The sequence below is a fragment of the Amblyomma mixtum genome, chromosome 5 (genome assembly GCF_055824585.1).
Source record: "Amblyomma mixtum isolate Tamu chromosome 5, ASM5582458v1, whole genome shotgun sequence".
NCBI lineage: Eukaryota > Metazoa > Arthropoda > Arachnida > Ixodida > Ixodidae > Amblyomma > Amblyomma mixtum.
The window spans coordinates 13,408,119-13,432,568 of record NC_143016.1 but is presented as its reverse complement, the minus strand read 5'-3'; the positions used below and the strand labels follow the sequence as shown (position 1 = coordinate 13,432,568).

General features: G+C 48.9%; 1 protein-coding gene across 1 annotated transcript in view; it reads right to left on the bottom strand.

The window, feature by feature from the left end:
• LOC149341316 (complement C3-like) overlaps window positions 1–24,450 on the bottom strand; it is a 120,124-nt gene that overhangs the window by 15,091 nt on the left and 80,583 nt on the right. Inside the window, exons 28-33 of the mRNA XM_089542847.1 lie at window positions 22,111–22,230; window positions 18,520–18,577; window positions 17,771–17,819; window positions 7,753–7,840; window positions 1,430–1,610; window positions 421–528 (exon numbers count right to left, since the gene is read on the bottom strand). Coding sequence (XP_089398973.1) covers window positions 421–528; window positions 1,430–1,610; window positions 7,753–7,840; window positions 17,771–17,819; window positions 18,520–18,577; window positions 22,111–22,230 — 604 coding nt within the window. The remainder of the gene's footprint in view (window positions 1–420; window positions 529–1,429; window positions 1,611–7,752; window positions 7,841–17,770; window positions 17,820–18,519; window positions 18,578–22,110; window positions 22,231–24,450) is intronic.

Below are 24,450 nucleotides of genomic sequence, written 5' to 3'. Positions count from 1 at the left end.
ATTTTTCATTCCGTGCCTTTTTCCTGCGACAGCCGCCGGTGTCGTCGTCCCGCACGGGCAGAGAGCGCCCAAACTTCGAGGGAGTACCCGCCGCAGTGGTTCAGTGCCTTTTGGCATTCGGCTACGGACACCAAGGTCGCGGGTTCGATTCCCGACGTGGTGGCCATGTTTCAGTGCAAGTGAATTACAAAAATTAAAGTGAGCTGTCCAATCTCAGCGCACGTTAAAGAACGCCAGGCTGATCTTAATTAACCCGAGGCCCGTCACTATACGGTCCCTCATAGCACACGTGTCGCTTCGGGACGTTAAACTTTCCATACCAAGGCATTATGTGAAACCCGAAGTGTGCAGTAGTGACATACTATACACATCAGACGCAGCCGTGACAGTAGAAGTACAATAAAAGGAGTCCCAGCTTACCTTCCAAGCATTTACATATGTCGGAGTGCTCTTTCCTGGGTCCCTCGCAATCAATCTTCAGCAGGGGGCTGGTGTTGTTCAGTGAGTAGAATTCTGTACAGGTTATTTCTGGGCGACAAATGAGGGAGCCACTGTTGGCGTAAAGCAATGGTTACGACATCAAAATGCTACGCAGTTGCGCTTAACACCAGACAAAAAATCTCACTTATCTTAAAACAACGATAACGAAAGAAAACTGGCTTGCCCTGAAAGTGTGAAGCTTTTAGGTCTGGTGGCAATAAAACCGCTCACTGTGCAGAGATGTTTACAAAAACCAGTCCGTTGATGGCAGAATTAGTTGCGCACCCGCCATTTAAGCCTTCTGATCTGGGTACCGCCACTGCATGTTGCGTCACGCCTGTTGTTATCAATGCAAGAAAACGAGTTACTTTATGCCGAAACAAAGTTGAATTATGACAGTATGTCACAAAATGTCGGCCCGCGTAGCATCGGCTAATACAGCTCGCGTTCGGGTACAATAATCTACTGAAAAACAAGATCTCATTATTATTATTTTTCTACCCAGCAGTGCAGCAAATTCCTCGTCTGCCCAAGTTGTTTTTCTTGCGCAATAGAGGGATATTAGTCTCCGTTAATTTTTTCTTACGTGCGTGTCACATCTCTTATACACAGCGCTGGAAAGAGATAACATAAACGGAAACGAAGCAATGTCATGCAGCAGATACAACGAATCGTGAGTGGGAATTTTGTACCTAAAACCAGCAGGAATTGTGGGACTTTTGTACTTAAAACCAGCAGGAATTATGTACTTAAATTCGGGAAGAAAGCTTAAAAAACCCAGGCTTCCGTATATGGGCCGCATAGCGCTATTCTTGCTAAGCGCACACAGTGCTACACAGAAAACCTTATCCGCAAAACATTTCTTATATATGTCGGATCGGTCCAAAAACAACCAGTGCTTTGGCTGCTGTGATGTGCAACAGTAGCTTCAGTGAACAGCTTTGCTCACCAGGATTGTAATAGGAGTAGGCCTTGACGGACGCTGACTGCAATCTGCCAACGCTGAACTCCTGATGAAGGCGGAACTGGATGCACTCGTGTCTGTCCTCTGGTAAGGTTGGTAGGTAGAAGTCCACCTTCCGTTCCTTCTGATTGACCTCGTACAGACTCACTTTGTTGTCTGTAACTAGCTGGAAACCAAAACGAATTAAGTAAATTAATCCAAATATTAATTATTTATAGCGCTAAAATTTGTTGATTAGCTCAACAACTAATTGTGCTGAATTTTTGCTCGCGAACCATTTTCGCTTCGACAATGACACTCATTCGGAGCTTAGTGTTCCTGGCTTCGGGAGGAGGAGGAGGAGGTAGAAGAGGAAAGGCAGGGAGGTTAACCGAAAGAATAATCGGTTTGCTACCCTACACGGGGGGAAAGGATTGAGGGGATAAAAAAATGAAAGAGAGAAGAGAGTTGGAGAAAATTGAAGTCACTCTGAAAAGTCAATGCTTGTTGAAGCCACAGCCTATCATTCAGGCCAGAAGTTCGCAAGAAGCGGAGCATGCCTTGGAGGCCTTCACTGCCAACGATCGCCGCGGCCAGTGGCCGAGAATCTCCATTTACGTCAGTAGGCGTGGATCTAGATGCTCCAGCGCACAGCTGAGAGACTGCCTTTCGTCGCTGTAGGCAGGGCAGTCACAAAGAATGTTGGTTATAGTGTCGTCATACCCGCAGATGGCACATGCAGGGCTATCAGTCATTCCGATTAAGAAAGATTAATGGTTGGTGAAAGCTACATCAAGCCAGAGGCGACACAGAGAAGTTTCTGCACGTCGTGGTAGGCCGGATGGAAGCCGAAGTTTCTGATCTGGGTCCAAGGATTTTAAACGTGAATTGGAAAATTGGCCGGAGTTCTACGCGGCAAGCGTGATGTCCCGCGCAATTGCGCGAAGCCTGCCCGCTGCGTCTGATCTCGAAATGGGGATCGACAAAAAATCGCCGTCGTGGTGAGCAGTTCGCGCGACCTCATCAGCGCGGTGATTGTCTGCTATGCCGCTGTGCCCCGGTAGCCATTGGCAGAAATGTCATGTCCTTTGTTGATGGCAGAGTAATGTAGCTGTGGACTTTCTGCGACCAGTTGTTCATGGGCTCCACAGCGAAGAGCAGCTTGTAAGCCTCGGAGGGCAGCTTTGGAATCGGTGAAAATAGACCACTGCTGAGGGCGCTGCTGATTGATGTGTTCAATGGCGACACGAAGAGCGGTGAGTTCTGCACCCGTCGAAGAAGTGTGGTGAGCTATCCTAACTCTAATTTCTGTAGTCCTTGAGTGGATGACCACGGAGCCCGAAGAACTGACAGGGTTCACTGAGCCGTCGGTGTAGACATGCACCCGGTTTTCATGGTGCTCATGGAAATAAGAGTGATTTGTTTAAGTTATATCGGCGATAAGTCGATCTTCTTCCTGATGCCAGGTATTGAAAGAAGCACACGGGGATTGTGCAGGCTCCAATGTGGCAAGGACGGTTTAGAGGCAGGTGCAAACTGAGACGGCAGAATGGCACGATGTGCATCGATGATGTCTGTAAACGATGTGCGCGGCCTAGTTATAGGTAGACTGACAAGATGGTGAGAGGGAACCTGGGATATGTGTCGGAAATGTGCCCTCAGTGCGTCAAGCGTTGGTAGGTAGGGATTGGATGCTCCTGGGCGATGAGTACAGTTGCGGCCGCAGAGGCACATTTCGGAACTCCTAAGCAAGTCCGGAGAGGTTGAGCTTGAACGCTTTGCAGACTTCGTATGTTTGTTTTTCGAATGTTTCCAAGTGGAGGGGGGCTGTAGCCAAGAAATCCCATAAATAAGGCGTTGTAGAGCTGCGTCATCGACCGCACCGACGCTCCCCACGACTTTCCGCCAAGAAAGGCGAGAACATGAGAGATCGCTGTCAGTCTCTTCTTCATGTACGAGACATGAGGGGTCCAAGATAGATTTCGGTCGATGATTGCTCCCAGAAACCGATGGCTCTTTACGTAGGGTATTGCTGTGCCATTTATGCATACGGTATAAGCAGACATGTTCTTGCGTGTAAAGGCAACAAGCGAGCACTTCTCGGTTGAAATCTGTAGTCCTTGCTGGTGAAGGTAGGCCGCAAGAATACTTGACGCCTTTTGAAGTCTAGCTCGAACTTGTGGGCGGGTAACTCCGGCTGCCTAGATACAGATGTCATCCGCATGGATTGAGAGTTGCACCGACTGTGGTAGTATATCGACAAGCCCGAGAAGTGTAAGGTTGAACAGCGTCGGGCTGAGCACTCCAGAAGTGAAATGAGAAGATGTTGGGCCATCCTCTGTCTGCACAAAGAGAGATCTGTTGGATAAATAACTGCGTATCCAGCAGAAAACGCGACCACCAAGCTCGGCAGCTTCCAGAGCGCCCAAAATACCTCGTGAGTTACATTGTCATATGCGCCATTTATATCCAGGAACAATGCCATGGTCAAGCGCTTCAAATGTTTTTGGCGCTGGACGAATGGCACCAGGTCGACCGCGTTGTCATTTGAAGAGCGTCCACGTCGAAACCCAGACATAATAGCCGGATATATGCGGTAGCGCTCCAGGTACCACTCAATGCGTACGAGTACCATACTTCCTAGTACTTTGGCAACGCAACTAGCCAGCGAAATTGGACGGTATGATGCCAGGTCAAGAGGCGATTTCCCTGGTTTCAGGAGCGGAACTAGACGCTTGGACTTTCACTCCTCGGGAACTGTGCCCTCATTCTATGATTTGTTGTAATACTCCAAAAGGACACGCCTAGCTTCTTGTCCAAGGTTTGTAATTAAGTGAAGTGTATGGCACGCCGTCGGGTCCCGGCGATGATGACCGTCTGCAACAAGCCGGCGCGGCGTCAATTTCCTCCATGGAGAAGGGGAGGTCCATCCGAGAATCCCGAGAACCGGAAAAATCGCTGCAACGCAGCGTTGCAGATGGGGTCGATGGTCGTGCTGCCCTAGCGCAGAAATTCTCTGCTATCTCGGCCTCGCCACGTCGTTGGAAGAGTGTAAGAGACTTGAAATGGTGCAGCGGGTTTGGGGATGTTCGAAGGCCACGAACGACGTTCCAGATGCGTGACAAAGGTTTGCGTGGATCAAGCGTTTCACAGAATGACCTCCAACGTTGTGCCTAGAGGGCTTGAATTCTACGCTGAATTTTCTTTTGCATGCGCCTCGCATCTATGAGGTCAAGACTCGACTTTGTGCGTCGGTACCTGCGCTCTGGCGTCCGTTGCAGTGATCGCAGGCGCTGCAATTCCACATCGAATTCCGTGTACTTTGTAATTGGGGTGAATAACCATGTCGCGTTTTCCGTGGCCTCCTTAATTTTTCCTTCAAAACTAGCGGATGAACCTTCTCTGCAAGCATCTTCCATAAGTGCTTGAAACACTGACCAATCGATGCGCCGCATGTATGTGGCAGAGGTGCATGTGGAAAGGCCAGTAATGATCAGATATATAGGGATATGGTCACTGCCGCGGGTTTCAATATCCAAAAACCACCGGACGTTGCTGATAAGGCATCGAGAAACGAAAGCCAAGTCAAGGCAGCTGCTGTAAGTTGTCCCTCGAATATAGGTTGGGGAGCCGTCATTTAAACACTGAAGGTCATGGTGAGAGGTGAAGGACCGAAGTTTACGTCCCCTAATGTTCATTCTAACGCCGTGAAAATGCAGTTAGAGCTTCCTATCATCGTCAGCCACTCTGTTATAATGGTTGCACATCAGCCAAATTTAGGCATTGTATATAAATTATCAACAAATCTTGCTTTTGGGCTAGTGGGTTTTGGGTCATTCGGATGGAGAAATCGAGACGGATCGTATACAAGTTTTGGCACAGGACAGGGTTGAGTAGGAGTATACACGAAAGGCCTATGTCTCGCCGTGGGTAGTTACGCCGATAATGATGGAACAAAATTAAGCGTTGTATACACAAGCAGTTCATTATAGGAAATGAGAAGATCCGCTAGTACAGTGTGCTTGCTAAGCACGAGGTAGAGAAATTGTAATGACAACATGTTTGGCGCCCAGTACTCCCACGTATAACACCTGTTCAAGGGTATCGCGAATACCTGACACAGAGGCCAAAGCTCTGTGCACTCAGAAAGGAACGCCGCTGTGCACGTACAGCGTGCCAGTATGTGTCCTAACAAAATCTTAGAAGCGCCTAAAATTTTGGAGCAGCGCGAAACCTTTCACGTGGCTTAGCCGACTGCTGTAGCTTCCGTACGTCTGCGGGTTGTTGTGTGCTGTCGACTTATCCGTGAATAACTGTGTGAGCCCATTTCACCATGTTCACGTGCCTTGTATTTTGGTTCTTACACGTTTCTTTCTATGGGCGCAAAGAGTTCCTTCGTTAATTTGAACACCGCTTTGCTCTCAGCACGGCACCAGCGAAAGCGTTCAACATACAGTCGTCCACACACTTGTCTGGAGCACTCGAGCGGCGCGCTATGTTATGAATTTATGCACAGCTTTTAAAAACAAGAGGAATTAGGATACACGGGAATGTGCACGCACAATAAGGCCGGGTTTCGAACAGTACGCCACTCGTAAATGACGCAAATGTGCTCCCTGGTGCGCCGTACGAGTGCTCTATAGAGAGGTGTGTGGACGACTGCGCGTATACGCACCGAAAGGTCTCTACCTATTAAAAAAAAAAAAACCAAAAAATACGAAAGGGATTGGTAGGCACCTATGATTGAAACAGGGAGCCCGAGATTGTCGGGCCGGCTTTCTAATTACTACGCAACGACCAATACTTTCTTTTTTATTGACTTCATTCACACATGAAAAAGTAATAGAGAGCATGAATGCAAGGAGTGACAACGACACAACACACACAAAACAAAATGACACCGCTGGATACGTAGGCTGATGTAAGATGTAACTGCCAGGTCACAGTGCAGCCGTTTCGACTGTAGACGGTGTTTCTTGCACAGCTGCAAAAACTGCTTTAAACTCGGGGAAAACAATCGGGCTGGACGCGTCACATCTGCCGGATTCGACACCACGCGCATTCGCGGGATACTATACAGAGCGCCGGCAGTACAAACGTATGTAACAACATGGCGTCCGTCATTTTAGGCACCGCTAGAAGCGATTCAGTGGGCGTAAAAGTGCGTTCAGTTAATTTTATAAGGTTCTTCGATAAAATACCCTTACAGAACACGCCACTTAAGTGCGCCAAGAAGATGTGTTCGATCATCTTTGGTTTGTCCATTACCTTGTACTTGCGTCTGAACATCTAATCTTCTCGTGCGAAGCTTGAAAAAGAAAAATCTTGCTCCAAGTATCACAAGCATCACAAGTATCGCAAGTATCACAAGCAACGAGAACATGCTCGTGCTGCCGTGCAGCGCACGGAGAGAACATCGGGAATAGTACTTTTGTACAACTATTTTGTAGTTACTATGGCAAAAAAAAAAAAGGCATAAAACTGGTTTCCATAAGATTATATACTCCAACAACATCGTTCTTAATTGTACCCACAAACCCTTCCCGCGATATGATCTGGCGACGCGGCAGATCTTGGTAGAGACTCAGCTAACCTGTCGAAAAATCTTTCGCAAGGAGGTTTATTCTCTGTTGCGTAAACATAAAAAAAGCGGTTGTCTGAATATGGCAAATAGTTGGGAGAAGCTGGGACTTCCGTTTCGGATGGTCCAGCATGATAAGGTTCGTATGGGTTCGTCTTTTATCATACTGATTATCAGATAAACGAGGCAGACACGCGGGTCAGCTTTTGCACGTTAGTTGATTAAAGACGATGGAAACACTTATTATGCGTTTCATAACTCGTTAACTACAAACAAAATATGACTTTTACACGAAACCCTTTGAGTCTTACTTGCTTTCTCGCGTAGTTATTCAGGTAGCCTTCATTTGTACGTCGGGCTCTACTAATAAAATGTAATAGCACGCCCAAATACCTTAGTGTGGTTGCCACCCACTGCATGTTGGCCACTGACAAGAACACTTGGCGTTGCGTGCTATTCAAAGTTACGGAGAGATTCTGCATATGGTTACAATTTTCAAACACCATCCTTTTAAAACACTATAAAAAAAAAACGGCCCGTCATATTGACATCTGCTCACGACGCACATTTCTGGGGACGAGAGCGTGACGAGGCGTTGCATAAACGGCCCATTGGAACAGTTGTGCTGAAGTCGATGCTTTTCTTTTAATTTTTTTTTTCATGTCATAGCTGCACACGTCCACGTGAGTACACTGCTAGGCATTTTTTCACATGCCCCGTGGGGAATAGTCTAGGAAGCAATGCGTACCTTATCTAGGTCACTCTCGTTGAGCTTGAAGCCTGTCAAAATGCCAACTTCCAGCATGCTCATGCCAGACAGATTCTTCTCCAGCGCCCTGCGCAGAGAACACATCGGTGAAAGTGTAAGCCAAATAACATAGTATGAATCGATTTCAGGGCACTTATGGGCTAGCGACGTGTTGCAGGCAAATAAATATGCCGAACGTCGTCCGTTGGTTGGTTTTCTGGGAAAGGAAACGGCGCAGTACCTGTCTCACATATCTCGGTGGTCAGCCGAACTGCGCCGTAGGGGAATGGATAAAGGAGGGACTGAGAGAAGAAAAGAAGGAAGAGCCCGAACGTCGTACGTGGTAGTCGTGAAAATGCGGTGCTGAACGCGGCACAATGTCACGACCCGCCGCGGTGGTCAGTGGTTAAGGCGCTCGTCTACCGAGCCGGAGTACCCGGGTTCGAATGACGCGGCGGCGGCGTTTCGATGGAGGCGAAACGCAAAAGGCGCCCGTGTGCTGTGCGACGTAACCAGGTAGTTAAAATTATTCCGGCGACCTCCACAACGGCGCCTCTTTCTCTGTTTGTTCTTTCACTCCCACCTTCCTCCCTTCCCTTACGGCGTGGTTTAGATGTCCGCCGGGATATGTGAGGCAGATACTGGGCCATTTCCTTTCCTCAAAAATCAATTAACCAAACTTACAATTTACAATGTTACGCTCTGGCACAGCAACAGGCGACGTTTATTTATTTTCTTGGGGGAAACGCGTATATTGCCACAAGCTCTGAACGCCTTCATAACAATAGAGAAATAACGATTGGATAAAAAAAAAAAACGAAGAGGCTAATTCAAAGAATGGTGCCGGCTACTCTAAAGCACCGATGCAAATAAAGGAAATAAACTGCTAAGAAAGTGATACAGACCACTTGAAAAATGAAAATAATGACAAAGTGCAGGGGCACACTCCAGCTGCATTTGCTGCAGTACGCAAATGCTGCAGAAACACGGACTTCGCAGCGCGGACGCATGTGTGCAGCAGCGCAGTGTTGTAAAAGGGAGTGAAAATGTGGCGTCCACGTCAAAAAATACACTGATACATTATTTACACAGCATTGTTTACAGTGTGCACTCTGTGCGCACCAAACACTAAATACAGAAGCACGGTGCGCAGAGAGGTTAGGTGCGAATTTCCGCCACCGCATGGTTCAATCAGCAAATGATATAGAAATTTGATGAGGAGTGGAATCACTTCAGAGCAGGAAAAGCGTTGTTCTGCATAAGCAAAATACTCCAAGAAGAACCGAGTTTACTGAGTGAGGTAAAGATGGCCTTGAGTAGTACTCTCATGGGAGAGGAGGTTGTGATTTTAATATCGTGGGAATTTAAGGAACAATGGGTGGTATGCTCGATCCGAGGCCCGCATGGGCAGGCTAGGACAGCAGCAAACTGATGTGGCGGATAAAGTTACTACGCTAAGGCGGTAAGCTTAGCTGTAGTAATTAGCGAAAGCTAATTGGCATTACCAACCGAGAGGTCTGCAGTTGCAGGCCCATTCTTACGTCTTACTCGTTTTGGCGTCTCTACTCTCACGTGCATACTCGGCCTCGTTCCGCTTGCGGTAATCGGTTCCATCGCGTTCCCGGCACACTTCACGGACTCCAGGACCCGCTTGAACGAAGCAAATAGTCTATTTCTTAGTATTCTCTTATTCGCAGTATAAACACTCTGTTGGTTTTGAGGAAAGGAAAGGCTAATAGTGGGTGCGTGGACCATAGAGTTTCTTACTATTGCCTAGAGAGAAAGCTGGCGGCGCTGCACTTCAGCCACCATGGACGCTGAAAGCATCATGGGCCAGTGAGCTACCTGGTGCTGGACAGACGGATTTTTTCGGGAACACAGAGTGGCACTACTAAGATGTCAAATTCCGAAAACGCTGTTCTCCGTGTGCCCGCCCTGCGCGCACACGACTTTGGCGCGAATATAGTGTGCAAACGCCATAGTAGCGAAAACTCAACAGCACGCGACGCCAATAAAAGGTTTCTCTTTTCCGAATACCATTAAAAAACCTCTTAAAGTGTTTAAGCAACAACATTTTTTAAAACTTATTTAATATTAAAAGTGCACCTGTTATGCACGAAATATTATTTTTCGTAGTTGGCCAATAGGAGAGCTAGCCATCTCTTATTTTGGGCAAATTCGCATTTACATGCTTTTCTGCTCATTTGTAGCAATTTATAGACTGGATATTGAATGTTAGGGCATTCTTGATTACCGAACAGCGTTTATTTTTCCATTATTTTTTGGCCAAAAGTTGTGGCTCTGCAGTCGGCAGCTCACCGGCCCATGATGCTTTGATCGCCCATGGTGGCTGAAGTGGTCTGGAGGGGTCTCCATGCAAACTCCCATAGACGGGGCGCCAGCTTTCCCTCTAGGTAATAGTAGGAAACTCTATGGCGTGGTCACCTCAATCGCACTGTGAGATAGTGTTGGTGTCCACCTGCGAATTGAGGCAGTTATGCGCCTTTCCTTTGCTCAAAAGCAACGAAGGGTTTACGCTCGCAGTAGCTCAGTCGTTAAGGCGCTCTTCTACTTAGCCGGAATACCCGGGTTCGAACCTTGCATTCTAAGACGGACTGCCACTGATCCAACACCGAAAAGAATCACTTGAGCTCCTGCCCATCAGGGCTTACGAGGTAATGAGGCCGCTGACGCTTCATCCAGAAGACATCGTCATCATCCTGAAGCCCCGGGTGACCGTCGCTCTCAGGGATGTATACCAACATGGCGAGCTGGGAGCAGCGTTCGCGGCCTACCTGGGCGCCAAGGCCGTAGAATCCCTCAGCCTGCACCCCACATGGGAGCAAAACCTGATCGTCGCAGGCACCAGAGAGCCGCACGTCGCGGACAAGCTGCTGCGGGATTTTCAACTAACATCACCGAAGGGCCAGCTCTCCATGTACGGCCAGTTGAAACTCACTGGAGACGTGTGCCGCGGCGTCATCACCGTGGCCAAGCACGAGACCAGTGAGTCCCTCCAAAACAAGATCCAGTGGCGTGCTGGAGAGCTTGCCGATATCCGCAAGCTTGGCAAATCCGACGTCGCGACGCTCACCTTCGTGGGAAAAGTGGTGCCGCGATATGTGCATTATAACTCCGAGGTGACCCTTGTGCGTTCGTACAAGAAAACCATTCCGGCCTGCGTGCGGTGCGGTACTGTCGGCCACCGAGCAGACACCTGCCCCTGCCCGGATGAAAAGTGCGGCCTGTGTGGCCAAACGGCGCCGACCGTCGACGGAGTCAAGGCGCCGCATGAATGTACTCTGTCCTGTGCAGTCTGTGGGCAAGCCCACGCTACCAACTCCCGCGACTGCACGGGAAAATTCCGGCAGCTCAAGGTGCATGGCCCCAAGGCTAAACGCCCAGAGGTGCCAAAAAACCAGCGACCTGGCAAGCAGCCAAGTCATTCCCAATCAGGTGCCGGTGGCGGAACGCCGCGTGGTGCTCATGGCACCGACCAGAAGACATCGTCACCTTCTTCACCGTCGGTGAAGCCAGCGCCCGGGAAGAAGACGGCGCCTCCACCGCCAAGCGGCAGAGACACTGGCCACTTCCCGGCCCTCAAGACAATTGGCGCTGCCGACGCCCGGGCATCAGCGCCTCAACACGACAAACAGGTGAGCAGCTGGGCTGAGATCGCCTCCTCTTCCTCCCATCCCTCACCCTCCCCCGTAACCGTCTCCGCACTCGACGCGGAATACAAAAAACAGATAGACGTGCTCCGGGCACAGAATGAGCTTTTGCTCAACAAAATTCAAAGTTTAGAGTCAAAATTGGCGTCCGCCGCACCGAGCCCGCAGAACTCGGACGCAATGGAGAGCGACGCGGAGATCTCGCCTGCCCTCGTGACAGCCATCTCTGCGATGGAGGAGCGCTTAACCTCTAAATTGCGATATATGATCGAGACCGCCATGGACCAGATCTTGACAAAGGTCAAATCTGCCGTCCCCGCGGTGGTCTCAAAACACATTTCGGACAACCCTCGCCTCCTCTGTCCGACGGGGCCCATTAGGGACGTATCCCGCCCTTCAAAATTCAACCGTCTGATTATTGATTCGGACAATGAGGACAGCTGCCCCGCTCCTTCCGTCATCACCCCCTTGATGGCGCAAGTAGCTGGCTCTGAGGCAGCCAATCCCCCCTCCTTCCCCCCAGGAATTTTAAATCATGGCGAGACACCTTAATCAAAGGAGTTCCCGCCATCTCCAATTCGGCCATGTCAACTTCAATAACACAGTGGAACTGTAGAGGCTTTAAGGACCGCACTAAGCGGGCCAATTTCCGCCTCTACCTTGAAACTTTCGAGTCCTTACCAGCCGTGGTTGCCCTCCAAGAGCCAGGCCTGGGCGCCACAATTTCAAATTACACGACGTTCCAACAGGATCCGCGTCTTGTCTTCTCGTTCACAAAGACTACACAGCCAACCTAGTGGATCTAGACCTCAACTAGAGTACTCTTATGTAATGGTGACCCTCCTACCAGTCCGCCGCAGGGACCCACCGTTGCATATACTCAACGTGTACTGCTCTCCCAAACTAAAGCGAGTGACTTTTGCGGACCTCTTTAGCCGCGCGCTAAGAGTAGCGGGCCGCGATCCCCTGCTGATTGTGGGCGACTTTAACGCTCCCAGTCAGCTGTGGGAGTATCGCAAGGAGGAGTCGCGCGGGCGTAAGCTGGCGGAGCTTGCGTCCACGTTGGGGCTCACCCTCCGCACGGACCCTGTCCACCCAACCCGGCTAGGAAATTCCGTGACACGGGATACGTGTCCGGACTTAACCTTCACTGGCAACAAACGACACGCAGACTGGCTCAACACCGAGGAGACCCTCGGTAGCGACCACTGCATCCTTAACACTACGATAAGCACACGCCCCCTCAAGCGTCCCAGAACACAAGCCCGTATCCCAGATTAGACGAAATTCAGGCAAATTTTTCACTCACTTGATAACACACCCATTTCCGAGCAAGGCTACCCAGCATGGTCCCAACAGCTGCTGAAACACTTTTTCTCGCATGAAACTCAGATCCAGCTCTCAGAGGCGGTCACGGACGTGGATAACCACCTTCTACACCTCTGGGAAGCCCGTCGCAGCCACGTCCGCCGTTGGCGACGCCAAAAACATAACAGAAAGCTTAAAGCTTGAATTGCCGACCTTACCCAGAAAGCGGCAGAGTACGCGGCCCAACTCGCCGACTCCAACTGGGTGGATAGATGTAATACGGCCGCAACACGTGGCGTCTCTTTAAAGGCCTACTCGACCCAACCCAAACACGAACCGAAACACAAAAACATTTGCAGCGAGCCATTCACGCTTTCCCTGGCAACACAACTCAACTGGCACAGAAACTTCGGGACCAGTATCTGTGTATAGCCCAAGACCCCCGTGGATCTGCGTACTCTTATGCAGGCAAGGACAACACGGAGCTGGATCAACCTTTCCAGCTCCATGATCTGCGGGCAGCTCTTGCCAAAATGAAACGAGGCACTGCGCCAGGAAGGGATAAGGTCACCGTCAAGCTTTTGACGAACCTGCCCGACTTGGCATACCAGTCCCTCCTCGACTACATCAATGGAATTTGGCGCGGGGACACCCCCCTGCCAATTGACTGGAAAACGGCTCTGGTCACATTTATTCCTAAAGCAGGCAAACCAATTGACACAGATAACCTTCGCCCCATCTCTCTCACCTCTTGTGTGGGCAAACTAATGGAGACGATGGTGCGGGATAGGTTATCTGCATATCTTGAACACAAGCATGTTTTTGCGAGCACCATGTTCGGATTCCGCCCACACAGATCCGCACAGGATGTCCTCCTGCAACTTAATCGGAAAATCCTTGACTCCCTCGAATGCCCCCATAATGACCGGGTAGTACTCGCCTTGGATCTTAAAGGGGCATTTGACAATGTAACACACGAGATCATACTCACTAACCTAAGCCAGACCGACTGTGGTCTCAACACATTCCGATACATAAGCCAATTCTTAATGGATCGTCTATCCTACATCCGAATACTAGATACAGAGCACGGTCCCTACCTACTCGGCACGCGGGGAACCCCCAAGGGGCGCTACTTTCCCCGCTGCTCTTCAATCTGGCTATGATGCACCTGCCGGCGTGCAGCACGCCCTGTACGCCGATGACATCACCCTGTGGGCCACGCAGGGTAGCACAGGGGACATTGAAACCAGCCTGCAAACAGCGGCGACGATAGTAGACCGCTACGCCCGTCGCTCCGGTCTTCAATGTTCCCCTCAAAAATCGGAATTTGTGCACCTCCGCCACTCGCAGAAGCGCACAACTAAAATCTCTCTTTCTATTGAGAGGGGTCCCATGCGCGAAAGTGACGAGATACGGGTACTAGGACTCTACATCCACAAACACAGGCGGCCAGACACTACATTGGCCAAACTCCGTAAGGTGGGGGACCACGTGGGCCGCATGGTACGCCAGGTTTCCAACAAATGCGGGGGGTTACGAAATAAGGATGCCTTGCGGCTGGCAAACGCCTTTGTAACCAGTCGAATTGTCTACTCGACTCCTTATCTCCACCTACGGAAACAAGAGGAGGATGCGCTTGAGGTCATCCTTCGCAAAATTATTAAGCGTGCCCTTGACCTCTCCATCACTACTTCAAACAGCCGGCTTATGGCTCTAGGGGTGGTGAATACTTTCCGGGAGCTCCGGGAGGCGCACCTTACAAACCAGTACACGCGCTTGTCGCTAACGGAGTCGGGTCACCGCCTTCTTGCTCGAATCCATATCCAACACACCCCTCCAATGGAAGCCAGGTTTCGCATCCCAGAACTGTGGAGACGTGCCCTCCACGTGAGGCCTCTTCCAGCAAACATGTCACACGAAGACCATAATGGTCGGCGCCTGGCACGAGCGGAAGCGCTAGCCCAACATTATGGCAACAAAACAGGTGTATACTACGTGGACGCATCCTGCCCTTACCACGGGGGATGGTACACGGCCGCGATAGTTCACAACAGCAACACAGTTAACGGCCTAACCTTCCGAGCCAGCAGTGTAACACAAGCAGAAGAGGTCGCGATTGCTCTCGCGGCCTCACATTCCGATTCAAAATACATAATCACCGACTCGCGAGGGGCCTGTCGGAACGTCGAACAAGGCTGCACTCCCTTCCTAGGCTATCGAATCTGCCAAAATTGCATGCGGGATACGGGGTTGGCAGGAAACGAGGCAGCAGACGCAGCCGCCCGCGCGCTCTCTCACCGGGCTGTTTTCTCCTCCCCATCCGATCAGGAACCCGATTTTAATCCGGTCTATACATTCAAAGATATTACAACATATTATCATAATTGTCATTGCCTTTACCCTAGCCCATGTAAAGACCTGAAGAAGGCGGATGTGCGGCTCCTTCTCCGCCTTCTCACCAATACATTGCTGTGCCCGGCAGCGCTAGAACATTTTGACCCTTCCTTTAGCGGCAGCTGCCCACACTGTAGTGCAGCGTCTTCTGACACCTATCACATGGTGTGGGCCTGCCCCTCCAACCCCGCTATTCCCCCCATCCCCAACCCAACCCGGGAGGACTGGGAGGCGACCCTGCTCGGCTGCCACGACTTACAGGCCCAACAAGCCTTAGTCGGGCGTGCCCGGGCGGCGGCAACCGCCACTGGGGTCCCATACTAGGGACCTCCACCTAGTGTTTGTAAGGATCGGTCCCTTACGGGCTGATCCAAACATACCTCCTGTTCATTCTTAATAAATGTTTTCACCACCACCACCACCGAGCGCTCATTCACCGGGCTCCTCATCCCAGCTCTTCTGGCTCGGAGACTAACCAGCCGCTGCTGCGATTCAGGGAAATAATAACGCGTTATAGCGACAACCACCGCCTTTTCCCGGCCCCTGCAAAGGGGCTGAGTAAGACGGAGGAGCGAACTTTAAGGCGCCTGCAGACAGGTACTCTACTCTGTCCTGCAATCTTAAAGCATTACGATCCTAACACGGATGGGCGATGCCCGCACTGTGGGGACACCTGTGATATCTTCCACATGGTGTGGGCATGTACTCAAAATCCCCACCTCCCCCCTTCCCCTACCCCTTCCAGAGAGGCATGGGAGACTGCCCTCCTCAACTGCTCCTCGCTTGAGTCCCAAAGGGCTCTGGTGAAACGGGCGAGAGACGGGGCATTGTCATGCGGTGTCCCGGACTAGGGACGCCGACCATGTAGCGGGGCCACTATGTGGCTCCCAAACTCTCAGCAATTAAAAGTTTTCACCACCACCACCACCGCGGAGTCCTCGTTTCGATGGAAATAAATTGCTTTTTGAGGAAAGGAAACAGCGCAGTGTCTATCTCGCATATCTCAGTGGACAACTGAACCGCGCCGTAAGGTATGGGAGGAAGGTGGGAGTGAAAGAAGAAATAGAGAAGGAGGTGCCGTAGTGGAGGTCACCGGAATAACTTCGACCATGTGGGGTTCTTTAACGTTCACTGACATCGCACAGCACACGGGTGCCTTTTGCATTCCGCCTTCATCGAAACGCGGCCGCCGCGGTCGCGTTCGGACCCGGGTACTCTGGCTCGAAACGCAAAAGGCGCCCGTGTGCTGTGCGATGTCAATGCACGTTGCCCCAGCCGGTCTAAATTATTCCGGAGACCTCCACTACGGCACTTCTTTCTCTCTTTCTCATTTCACTCCCACCACCCTCCTATCTGTTACGGCGCGGTTCGGGTGTCCACCGAGATATTTGAGACATTTAATGCGTCATTTCCTCCTTAAAAACCAATTTTCATTTTCGTGTACACTCCGTACGGTTTGAGCCAAAAGAAAGAGGTTAACTGGCCCCATGGGTCAGCGGACACACCAGTCGCTCTTTGAGGTACGTGGCTGTGGTGTCCACCTAAAAAACGCATTACGGTTCCCGCTGTACCCCTTAATTCTACTTTTAAAAAGCTATTGTACAGCTACAGCTTTACATTATTAGAGCTTTCGCTGTAAAACGCAGCCGTGTAAGCTACGTATCTAAAAAGATGAGGCGAACAAATGCATCTACTGGACTTCTAAGTCCTAACGTAGACGAAATTTTCTAATTTTGGTTCACAGCACAAAAAAGAGACAGATATTGAAACCGGCGACGTTTACGATTTCTTTACTATAGCAAATTTTTCGCAGGCTTAACTCAGCACCTCGTTTCGTGCAAGGTGTGACTTCGATGGTGCTACTGTCGTGAGCCTGTTGAGTGGTTCCGTACTTTGGTGCCTTTCCGTGTACGCCCACGACGCTTCCGACATTAAAAAAAAGTTTAGTAAATCAGTAAGACTAACTTGTACAGTGGCGAGTAAAAGATTCTCACTCGTAACCGACGACGACTGGCGCGGCGGAACAAAAAAGTTAAGTCTTTGCAGGCAGTGTCTTTCTGCTAAGCTTTCCGCATGACTTACGAGAGGGAAAGCGCTGGTACTTTCGTTATCGTCGTTTTTGGAAACCGCAGCTCTACGAGTTGCTATCAGCTTGCTCTGGTGATCGGTCGCTTGTGGTAGTCTTCTCTACTCGCCACTGTACTAGATCTGTGTGCCGCGTCGTGTCCTCAACTCTTCTGCTGAGGACGGAAATGACACTGTGCTCTGAATGTTGCACGTCCAGGTAAATGCCGCAATCCATTGACGCGGCGATGACACATGTGACCTGCCATGAGCTGAAAATTAAGTCAGAACGTCAGTGAAGAGCACCGTCGCCATTAATTCTAAACGTAATGATGATGCTGAGGCAAATGGTCATCGCTGGGCAGTGGTTATAGCTGAGACAAATGGAAGTACGCTGTTACTACAGCAGAGACTACGACTTATACAGGAACAGCAGAGCCTCTCTCAGACTTTTGTGCTCAAGGAACACGTTACACTGGTAACGAGCCACAGTACGATGGTTGGGCACCGTGGAATCACGAGCAACCATCTTGGAGCCGCAGGAATCAATCTGTACCTCAGCAGTAGTTGACTCTTACCTGGCGCAAACGGTCATATTGTAGAGCTGCTTGGGTCTCGCTTTGCCGCCTGTGTTCAGATAAAGTGAATAAATGAAGAATCATTAGGCCGCTGCAGACGGGAGTGCAATTAATTACAGTACCACTGCAGCGCGAGAGAAGGCTTCTCGTTGCCAAAACCGCTGCACTCTATACCATTGCACTGTGTACTTACCGAGAGAAGACGAGTAATCTGAACAGTGGACAAAAGCATTTGTTGGGCGAGTTAGTGTTTTCGATGATCCATAACTACAGCGCAAACGACAGGACAGAGCGCTGTGTGGTGTCCCTTCTTCATCTCTGTCCTGTCGTTTGCGCTGTAGTTATGGAACTGAACAGTGGACATCCTGAAGCACTGAGAGGACTACTAAATTCCAAAAAGATTAAAAATCTCAGCGAGACACATTTAAAACCCGTGTACCTTTCCCGATAACACCTGATCTGATTGTTGGCCAGTGCGGTATTCGGCGCCTTTTCAAGCTGCCCCGGCCCCTGAAAGATTGCTCGATATCTGTCCCTTTGACATCTACCACCGCAAAATCGCAGAGCGGTGTAGAAGGCGGTGCTGATAAGAACCGTGTTCTTGAAAATGTCACTGTACCTGGTAACCTTGGCATGTGTACATATGTAAATAAAATTTTTTCTAAACAGCTCTCGAACCTGTTTCCGCAATAGAAAGATTTGCAAATTTTCAGAGCGTACAACCACAATAGACGAAGAGGGGGACTTACTTTTCTCAACTTCTTCAAGGTTGGCTTTGATGGGTTCGCAGACGACGGTAAGGTGAAACTGAAATAAGTAAGCAAGTTGACATGAAGAAATAAATTCTATCCAGCGAAAAAAGACGAGAAAATAGAGGTATACACGGGGTCTCGTCAAGGTAATACGTCTCCACATTTTCTTTTTTACGGAGCCAGACAACGTCGTCATTTCGGGAAATCTTTTATGACAGAGCTATTCGATGCTCAAGCGAAATGATTAATGCAATTACTGCGGAAACGCCTTCCCAATGAGTGTTCATAGAAGCCTCTGTACTGTATCGAGGCTGCTTCCTTCTTCATCTGCTGCATCTTCTTTTTTTTCTTGTTTTTATTATTCAAAGCTCACCTCGATGACATGGATAACTTGTACTCGCACATGCGCGGTTTTCTATGCGGTGCACATTGTGCGCGGTCTTGCACACACTGTGAGATTTTAAAGACATTGGTGGTCTTTAATGTTACTCAGCTGACTTTGGACATAGATGAGTTTTGAAGTGTTCACGCAATACTATTGCCACCAGGCACGGACGAAAAAATACTTCTTGAAGCGCGCGAGCAGAATATATGAAATAATGAGCGAAACTATGGCGTGCACTGCCGCTAAACCTCCCTAATAAACTAAAAGTAAAGCCATGTTTTCAAGATTGCCGCCAACCACCTTCTCTGCGCATTCCCTCGATGATGAAGCCGCTGATTGACCGAATGCCGTGTTTTCAAACACTTTTTTATTGTTCGCTTTGCTGCTTACTCCTCTACCGCGATGCCAAACAACGAGAGCTGCTCACGCAAGCACCACGCTTCGCACCTATTTTGTGCCTTTTCTAGCGTGGCCCAATGTTCGCGATGCCCAGCTGCTGCGATTTCTGGTGCAGCACACGTGAAACTGACGGCAAGCCACTCGTCAGGATTCCATCCGCGAAGCCAGGTGAGCGCTGAGGAAGGTTTGCCTTTAAAAAAGCAGCCGGGCTGGCTTCAACCCAACTCAATCGTCGTGGCTCTGTGAGGCAATCGAGCGATTCCTCGCTCATCACTAATTTTATATGCTGCCGCTTGCTTCGTGTGGCTTCCTTAGTTTGCTGTCCTTTGAAGCGCCGCCCGTTCCTGTTGCGTTTATTTACAGCTTTCGCGCCCGACGTGAAGTCGCATCCGAAAGTCCGCGCTTTTTATCGACTCAGTTATCAATTCAAGGGCGTAGACTCTGGCCTAAATGTATGCTAACAGCACCTCTAGAATGTAGCGTCTTTGCGGAAAGTAACCAGGCTGCATAGTTTGTTTCTTAGAAGTGGACCACTTACGAGGGCCATCAAGCTCTAAATAGCAGTAAGCTATGGAGAACCCTTGTCCTCATCTTCCAGTACTTCGTGACCTTGAGGGAAGCCGTAATAGAGCTATTATACCATTGAGAAGCAAATCATGCAGCCCGGTTACGTTGGGCAAAGATGGTGCGTTTCGAAGCGGTGACAGCGCTTAGGCAACAAGACGCGCTTACTTGCGAGAAAAAAAATTTTTGTGCGACTTTGCGTCCTGAAAAGAAACTGAACTCGGTGGTCGGCTAAAATCAACAAAACTGGCGAGAACATACGTCACCGCGAATGCCTATCGTATATATAAGCTTTTTGGTCGCTGAGGCACATAAATGTAAACAGCGCAGGATGAGTAGTGAGCATGCCGTAGTACCCGCCTAAGTGAGGTCACTTCTGCCGCCAAACGCTCATAGGCCTGAGTGAACAAGAAAAAAAATAATGGCTCAAATTCTGTTATAATCGGAGGTCACTTGATGTGACCGCTTGCTCCTTGACTTTACATGAATGTGCATTGATTCAGTTATCAAATATTAGAAAACTACCAAACTTTCGGACCAACTGCCAGTAGCGTCATTCGCGTTGCGGGGCTCCCAATTCAACACGCAACAAGTTCGTGCGTGGCCCTGTCCGCGGCAACCACATAGCCGGATGTAACTGATGATTTTATACAGCTTTGATTTTTATAAAATACTAAATAAAATAAGCAGCTCGGTTCTCGCATCAGCGCTCAACGCATGCAAGCGCCAAGAAATCCGCATTAGCAGCCTTGCACGTCTGTCAGACGACTGCTGCCGCGCTTCTCAAGTCCAGCACCCCACCCCGTTACGATAGAAAGAGCGTAGCGTCAACGTAGCGGCGGGTGTGCGCTGGTACAGCACCGCACAGAGAGAGCAACGGTCGACAGGGAAAGAATGAGCGGTGGTGCAGGAGGAGGAGAGGGGAAACGGCGTTACTTTTAAATTATTGAAAGGTTTTAATTGCCGTAGGTACCTTACAATACCTCTAGCGCATTGGCGAAACTTTTTGACAGATGGGAGCTTCACGCCTCTCGAGGCAGACTGAACAAAACGCGTGACAGCTTCAGGGTCGTTATTTATTTGTCCCATACATATCGGAATGAGTAAACGCATCTAACCAAGACGATAGAAACGATGTCACTTTCTTCTTCACATCTTATTGGCCACATGTCGTCTTACTTGATTGACTAGCCATCGCGTTATTGACCGTAGGCAGGGTATAGTCAGAGCGACAGCTCTGGCTAAAATACAGACTTTTTTCAGACAAAAAATTTACGGCGCATATAAAGGCCTCTAGAATGCACTTCTACATTAACTGGCGAATTAGTTGATCTGTTGAATAATGCGTGCAGAAAGTAGCTAAGAAAAGTTTGGATGCTGGTACCAATCCAGGCAGAAGAATGACAATATATGGTTCATATATGGCAATTCGTTAAATTGCCTACATGGCGCGTCTGTGATTCGTATAATAGGTGCCACTCACAATGCTGTTGAACATTCAATAACGCTCTGCAGCTAAGAATAGCCTTCTCATTCAGTAACAAATGTGCACGAGTAAGCTGGAAATAGAGTAGAACCTGTCTCTGGCTGTGTGTGCCAGGGAATTCAGTTTTGTCACTAAGTGCGGCAGCGTTTCTATGCCTCGTACCGCTCGGAAACGAGTGCAGTTTATCCGCCTTTCACTTTGTATAAGGCTCAAAAACAGCGAGTTTTACAATGAAAGTATTCATGCGACGGCGCTTTTGAGCTTTCTTACTTTCTTTACCTGAGGTGATGTAAAAAAGGTGCCTGTCTCATACGCTGCTTCTTGGTAACGCAGTATACTGATATACCCACCAGGAGATGAAAAACACCGCCAGGGCCGCCATATGTAGTCAGGTGGAAAGATGCGTATAGACCATTTACCGGGAGTGAGAGGTTACGGCTCGCGCAAGATAGTGTTTTTTTTTTTTCAGATCAGTGGAAAAGGCGTTAGTTCTTTTATGGGCTTAACTTGCCCAATGATGATGCTATGCATATTGTTGTTAGCTATTCTGAACGGCTCTTGGCCGCGTTCTTCACTTCCTTAATTAATGACTATTCATTAAGGGAGCCATAGATATACCTTTCAGAACATTTTCTACATCACGAGCCAATTCTAATTCTTACTTTGTTTCCTGGCCAGAAGATAGAGAAAAATCATTGCGACTACAACGCCACTTCAACAGAAGCCATAAAAAAAAAGCGTGCGAATGGGGTACCTTGCATAACTCGTTTACTCCAATGGGGGCGTCGTAACTTGTGACGAAGAACATGTTTGCGGTTCCCGAGCCTTTAACTTTGACGAAAACCTTGTCTTCCACTTGATTATGACGAGGAATCTGCATAGTCAACAGAAAGTACTTCTAATTCTTTCTTCTAACACACAAATCCAGGCACGCACATATCAAAGCAAACACGATGAGCAGCGCTCATAGTGCTCAGTTTTGCCCATGCAAAACAAATTCGACTTGATGCCCAGTGATGCCGAATCATCTTGCCTACTAGGCTAGACCCAGACGCTCTTTAGCTCTCTGGTCAATGACCCTCCACGTCCTCGTGCAAGCTTTACACAGAGTAGGAAAACTAGAACAAGGCAGCGACAGCTGCCTTGACCTAACTTGTCAACATCATCAAAAACTCCGCCCCCAAATAAAGCGATAGCACTCCCTCTCTTCGAGGAGTTGTGTCACAGCGGTAGTTTTCGTGTTCAAGACCTGACCAGCGGTAGGAAACTTCGTATAATACCATTGTCGAGCCAATCCAACATCAGCGCCGATTGCTGTTAGAATGGCGTTCCAGTGACTGATATCCTACCAGCAAAAGTAGAGACGACACGGACTGTAACAAAGTGCTGCTTCGCTTTTATGAGCAAACGACAATTTGGTGCTCTCGACACTGCTACAACCCACAAATCATACGTTCAACAGGACGTTTAACAAGGGTGTGAGCCCTGCCTATTCTCCGAATCTTACCTAGTTCTGTTTCAATATTCCAAGAAGTTATTTCGATAACACCGATATCTCAATGATGATGAGCTCAGACATGTTGTTGAGTGCTATTTTCAGAGGTTCGACACAAGTTTGTCAGAGAATGCGAATTCGATGTGTGAAGTGCATTGACAATAAATAGGGGGTGAGGATCGGTTTACTACTAATTTTCTTCCTAGAATTCTGTGTTTTGTGTTAGAAGAAAAAACTGACTGAAAGCCTCTCGCAAATCAGAGGAGAGTGATCACTAGCCATGTTGCGCAATACACGTCATCTGCTGCAGGATACGTGCTGTAACAAGTCCGCGAAGTGTTTATTTTTGTTGCATTGATACATTCTGATCCCTTAGTGTGCACCCTGCTTGTGGTATCGCAGGAGGTAGCCGAAATATTATTGTGGTTTACACTGCACGAAGCGACCTGTGTCTTTTTCATGACGCTGCGACGAGACAGCGCCTTGTTCGCACAAGGCGACAACCTCAATCCTCTATTCTTGTTCCTAGGTTATTCTCAGCGTTGTAGCTTTTGTTACCTTGATTCATCACAGAGGCTTGGAATACCTTCGTCGAATGCTGAAGCTGTCGACAGCTAAGAGCCGATTGAATGCGCAGGGTACTTGTTCGAGAGTGCGTGCATGTAGGTACACCATTTGTAAAAAATATACATACATACCAAGAGGTTTCCTTCCGAGCCCTGCAGCGCGGCTCCGCTTGCATACTCAGGAGCCCTAATCTCACAAAGGCGGGAGCAACGCGCGTCCTGGACTCTTCCAAACCTAGGAGTTGCAAATGTGCTGGAGAGCCCCTCTACATGGCTTGGAACTAAACCCCTTGGGCTGTATATTTTCCACAAACGCTGTACATACGCGCACCTCCAACAATTTTTACCCCTTCTGAAACAAAACACTCTTTTACATAGCACTGTTTGCTTCACACGGTACAACGTAGCAACATCAAGGAGGTATACTAAATGCTGCCTGCCGTTCCGAGAGCTCCTAATCTGAAAAAGCTACGGCTTTGGCAGAAAAGTAATAAACTTGTAAAAAGCAGCACTTCATGGGGAGTCACTACAATAATTCAGTTTATTTGCCATCATGATACAAATGATGGCAGGGGAACGGAGTAAAAGCTGTCACAGCTTGAACACGCCACGGGCCCCCACTTTGGCAGCAGTGCAGCAGTATAGCATGTGAGCATAAATGCAAAGTGCATCCCAAGCACATCTCAACGCAAGGAAAAAAAAAACAAGAGACTAAACAGAGGCAACAGACTAAAGATCTTTTCAATTTAAAGCGATCAGCACACCAACAAAAGCACAATAAAAACAAGCGAGAAGAAGCTCACAATAGTTGCGAAAAAAAAAAGAAAAAAGTAGGTTAAACAAGTCACAAAAGAAGAGGTTTACAATAAATGTAAAAAGTCGCTGTACTGCAAGAGTAAAAAGTCGCTCAGTGCTCCGCAGTGACGCCTGTAGGGTGCTGCCGTTTGGTGTGCTGCGACAGTATGAACTCAATATAAATTTAGATGGAGACTTCTATTGCAACTGATATTGGCTTTTAAATTTTTCATAGGGC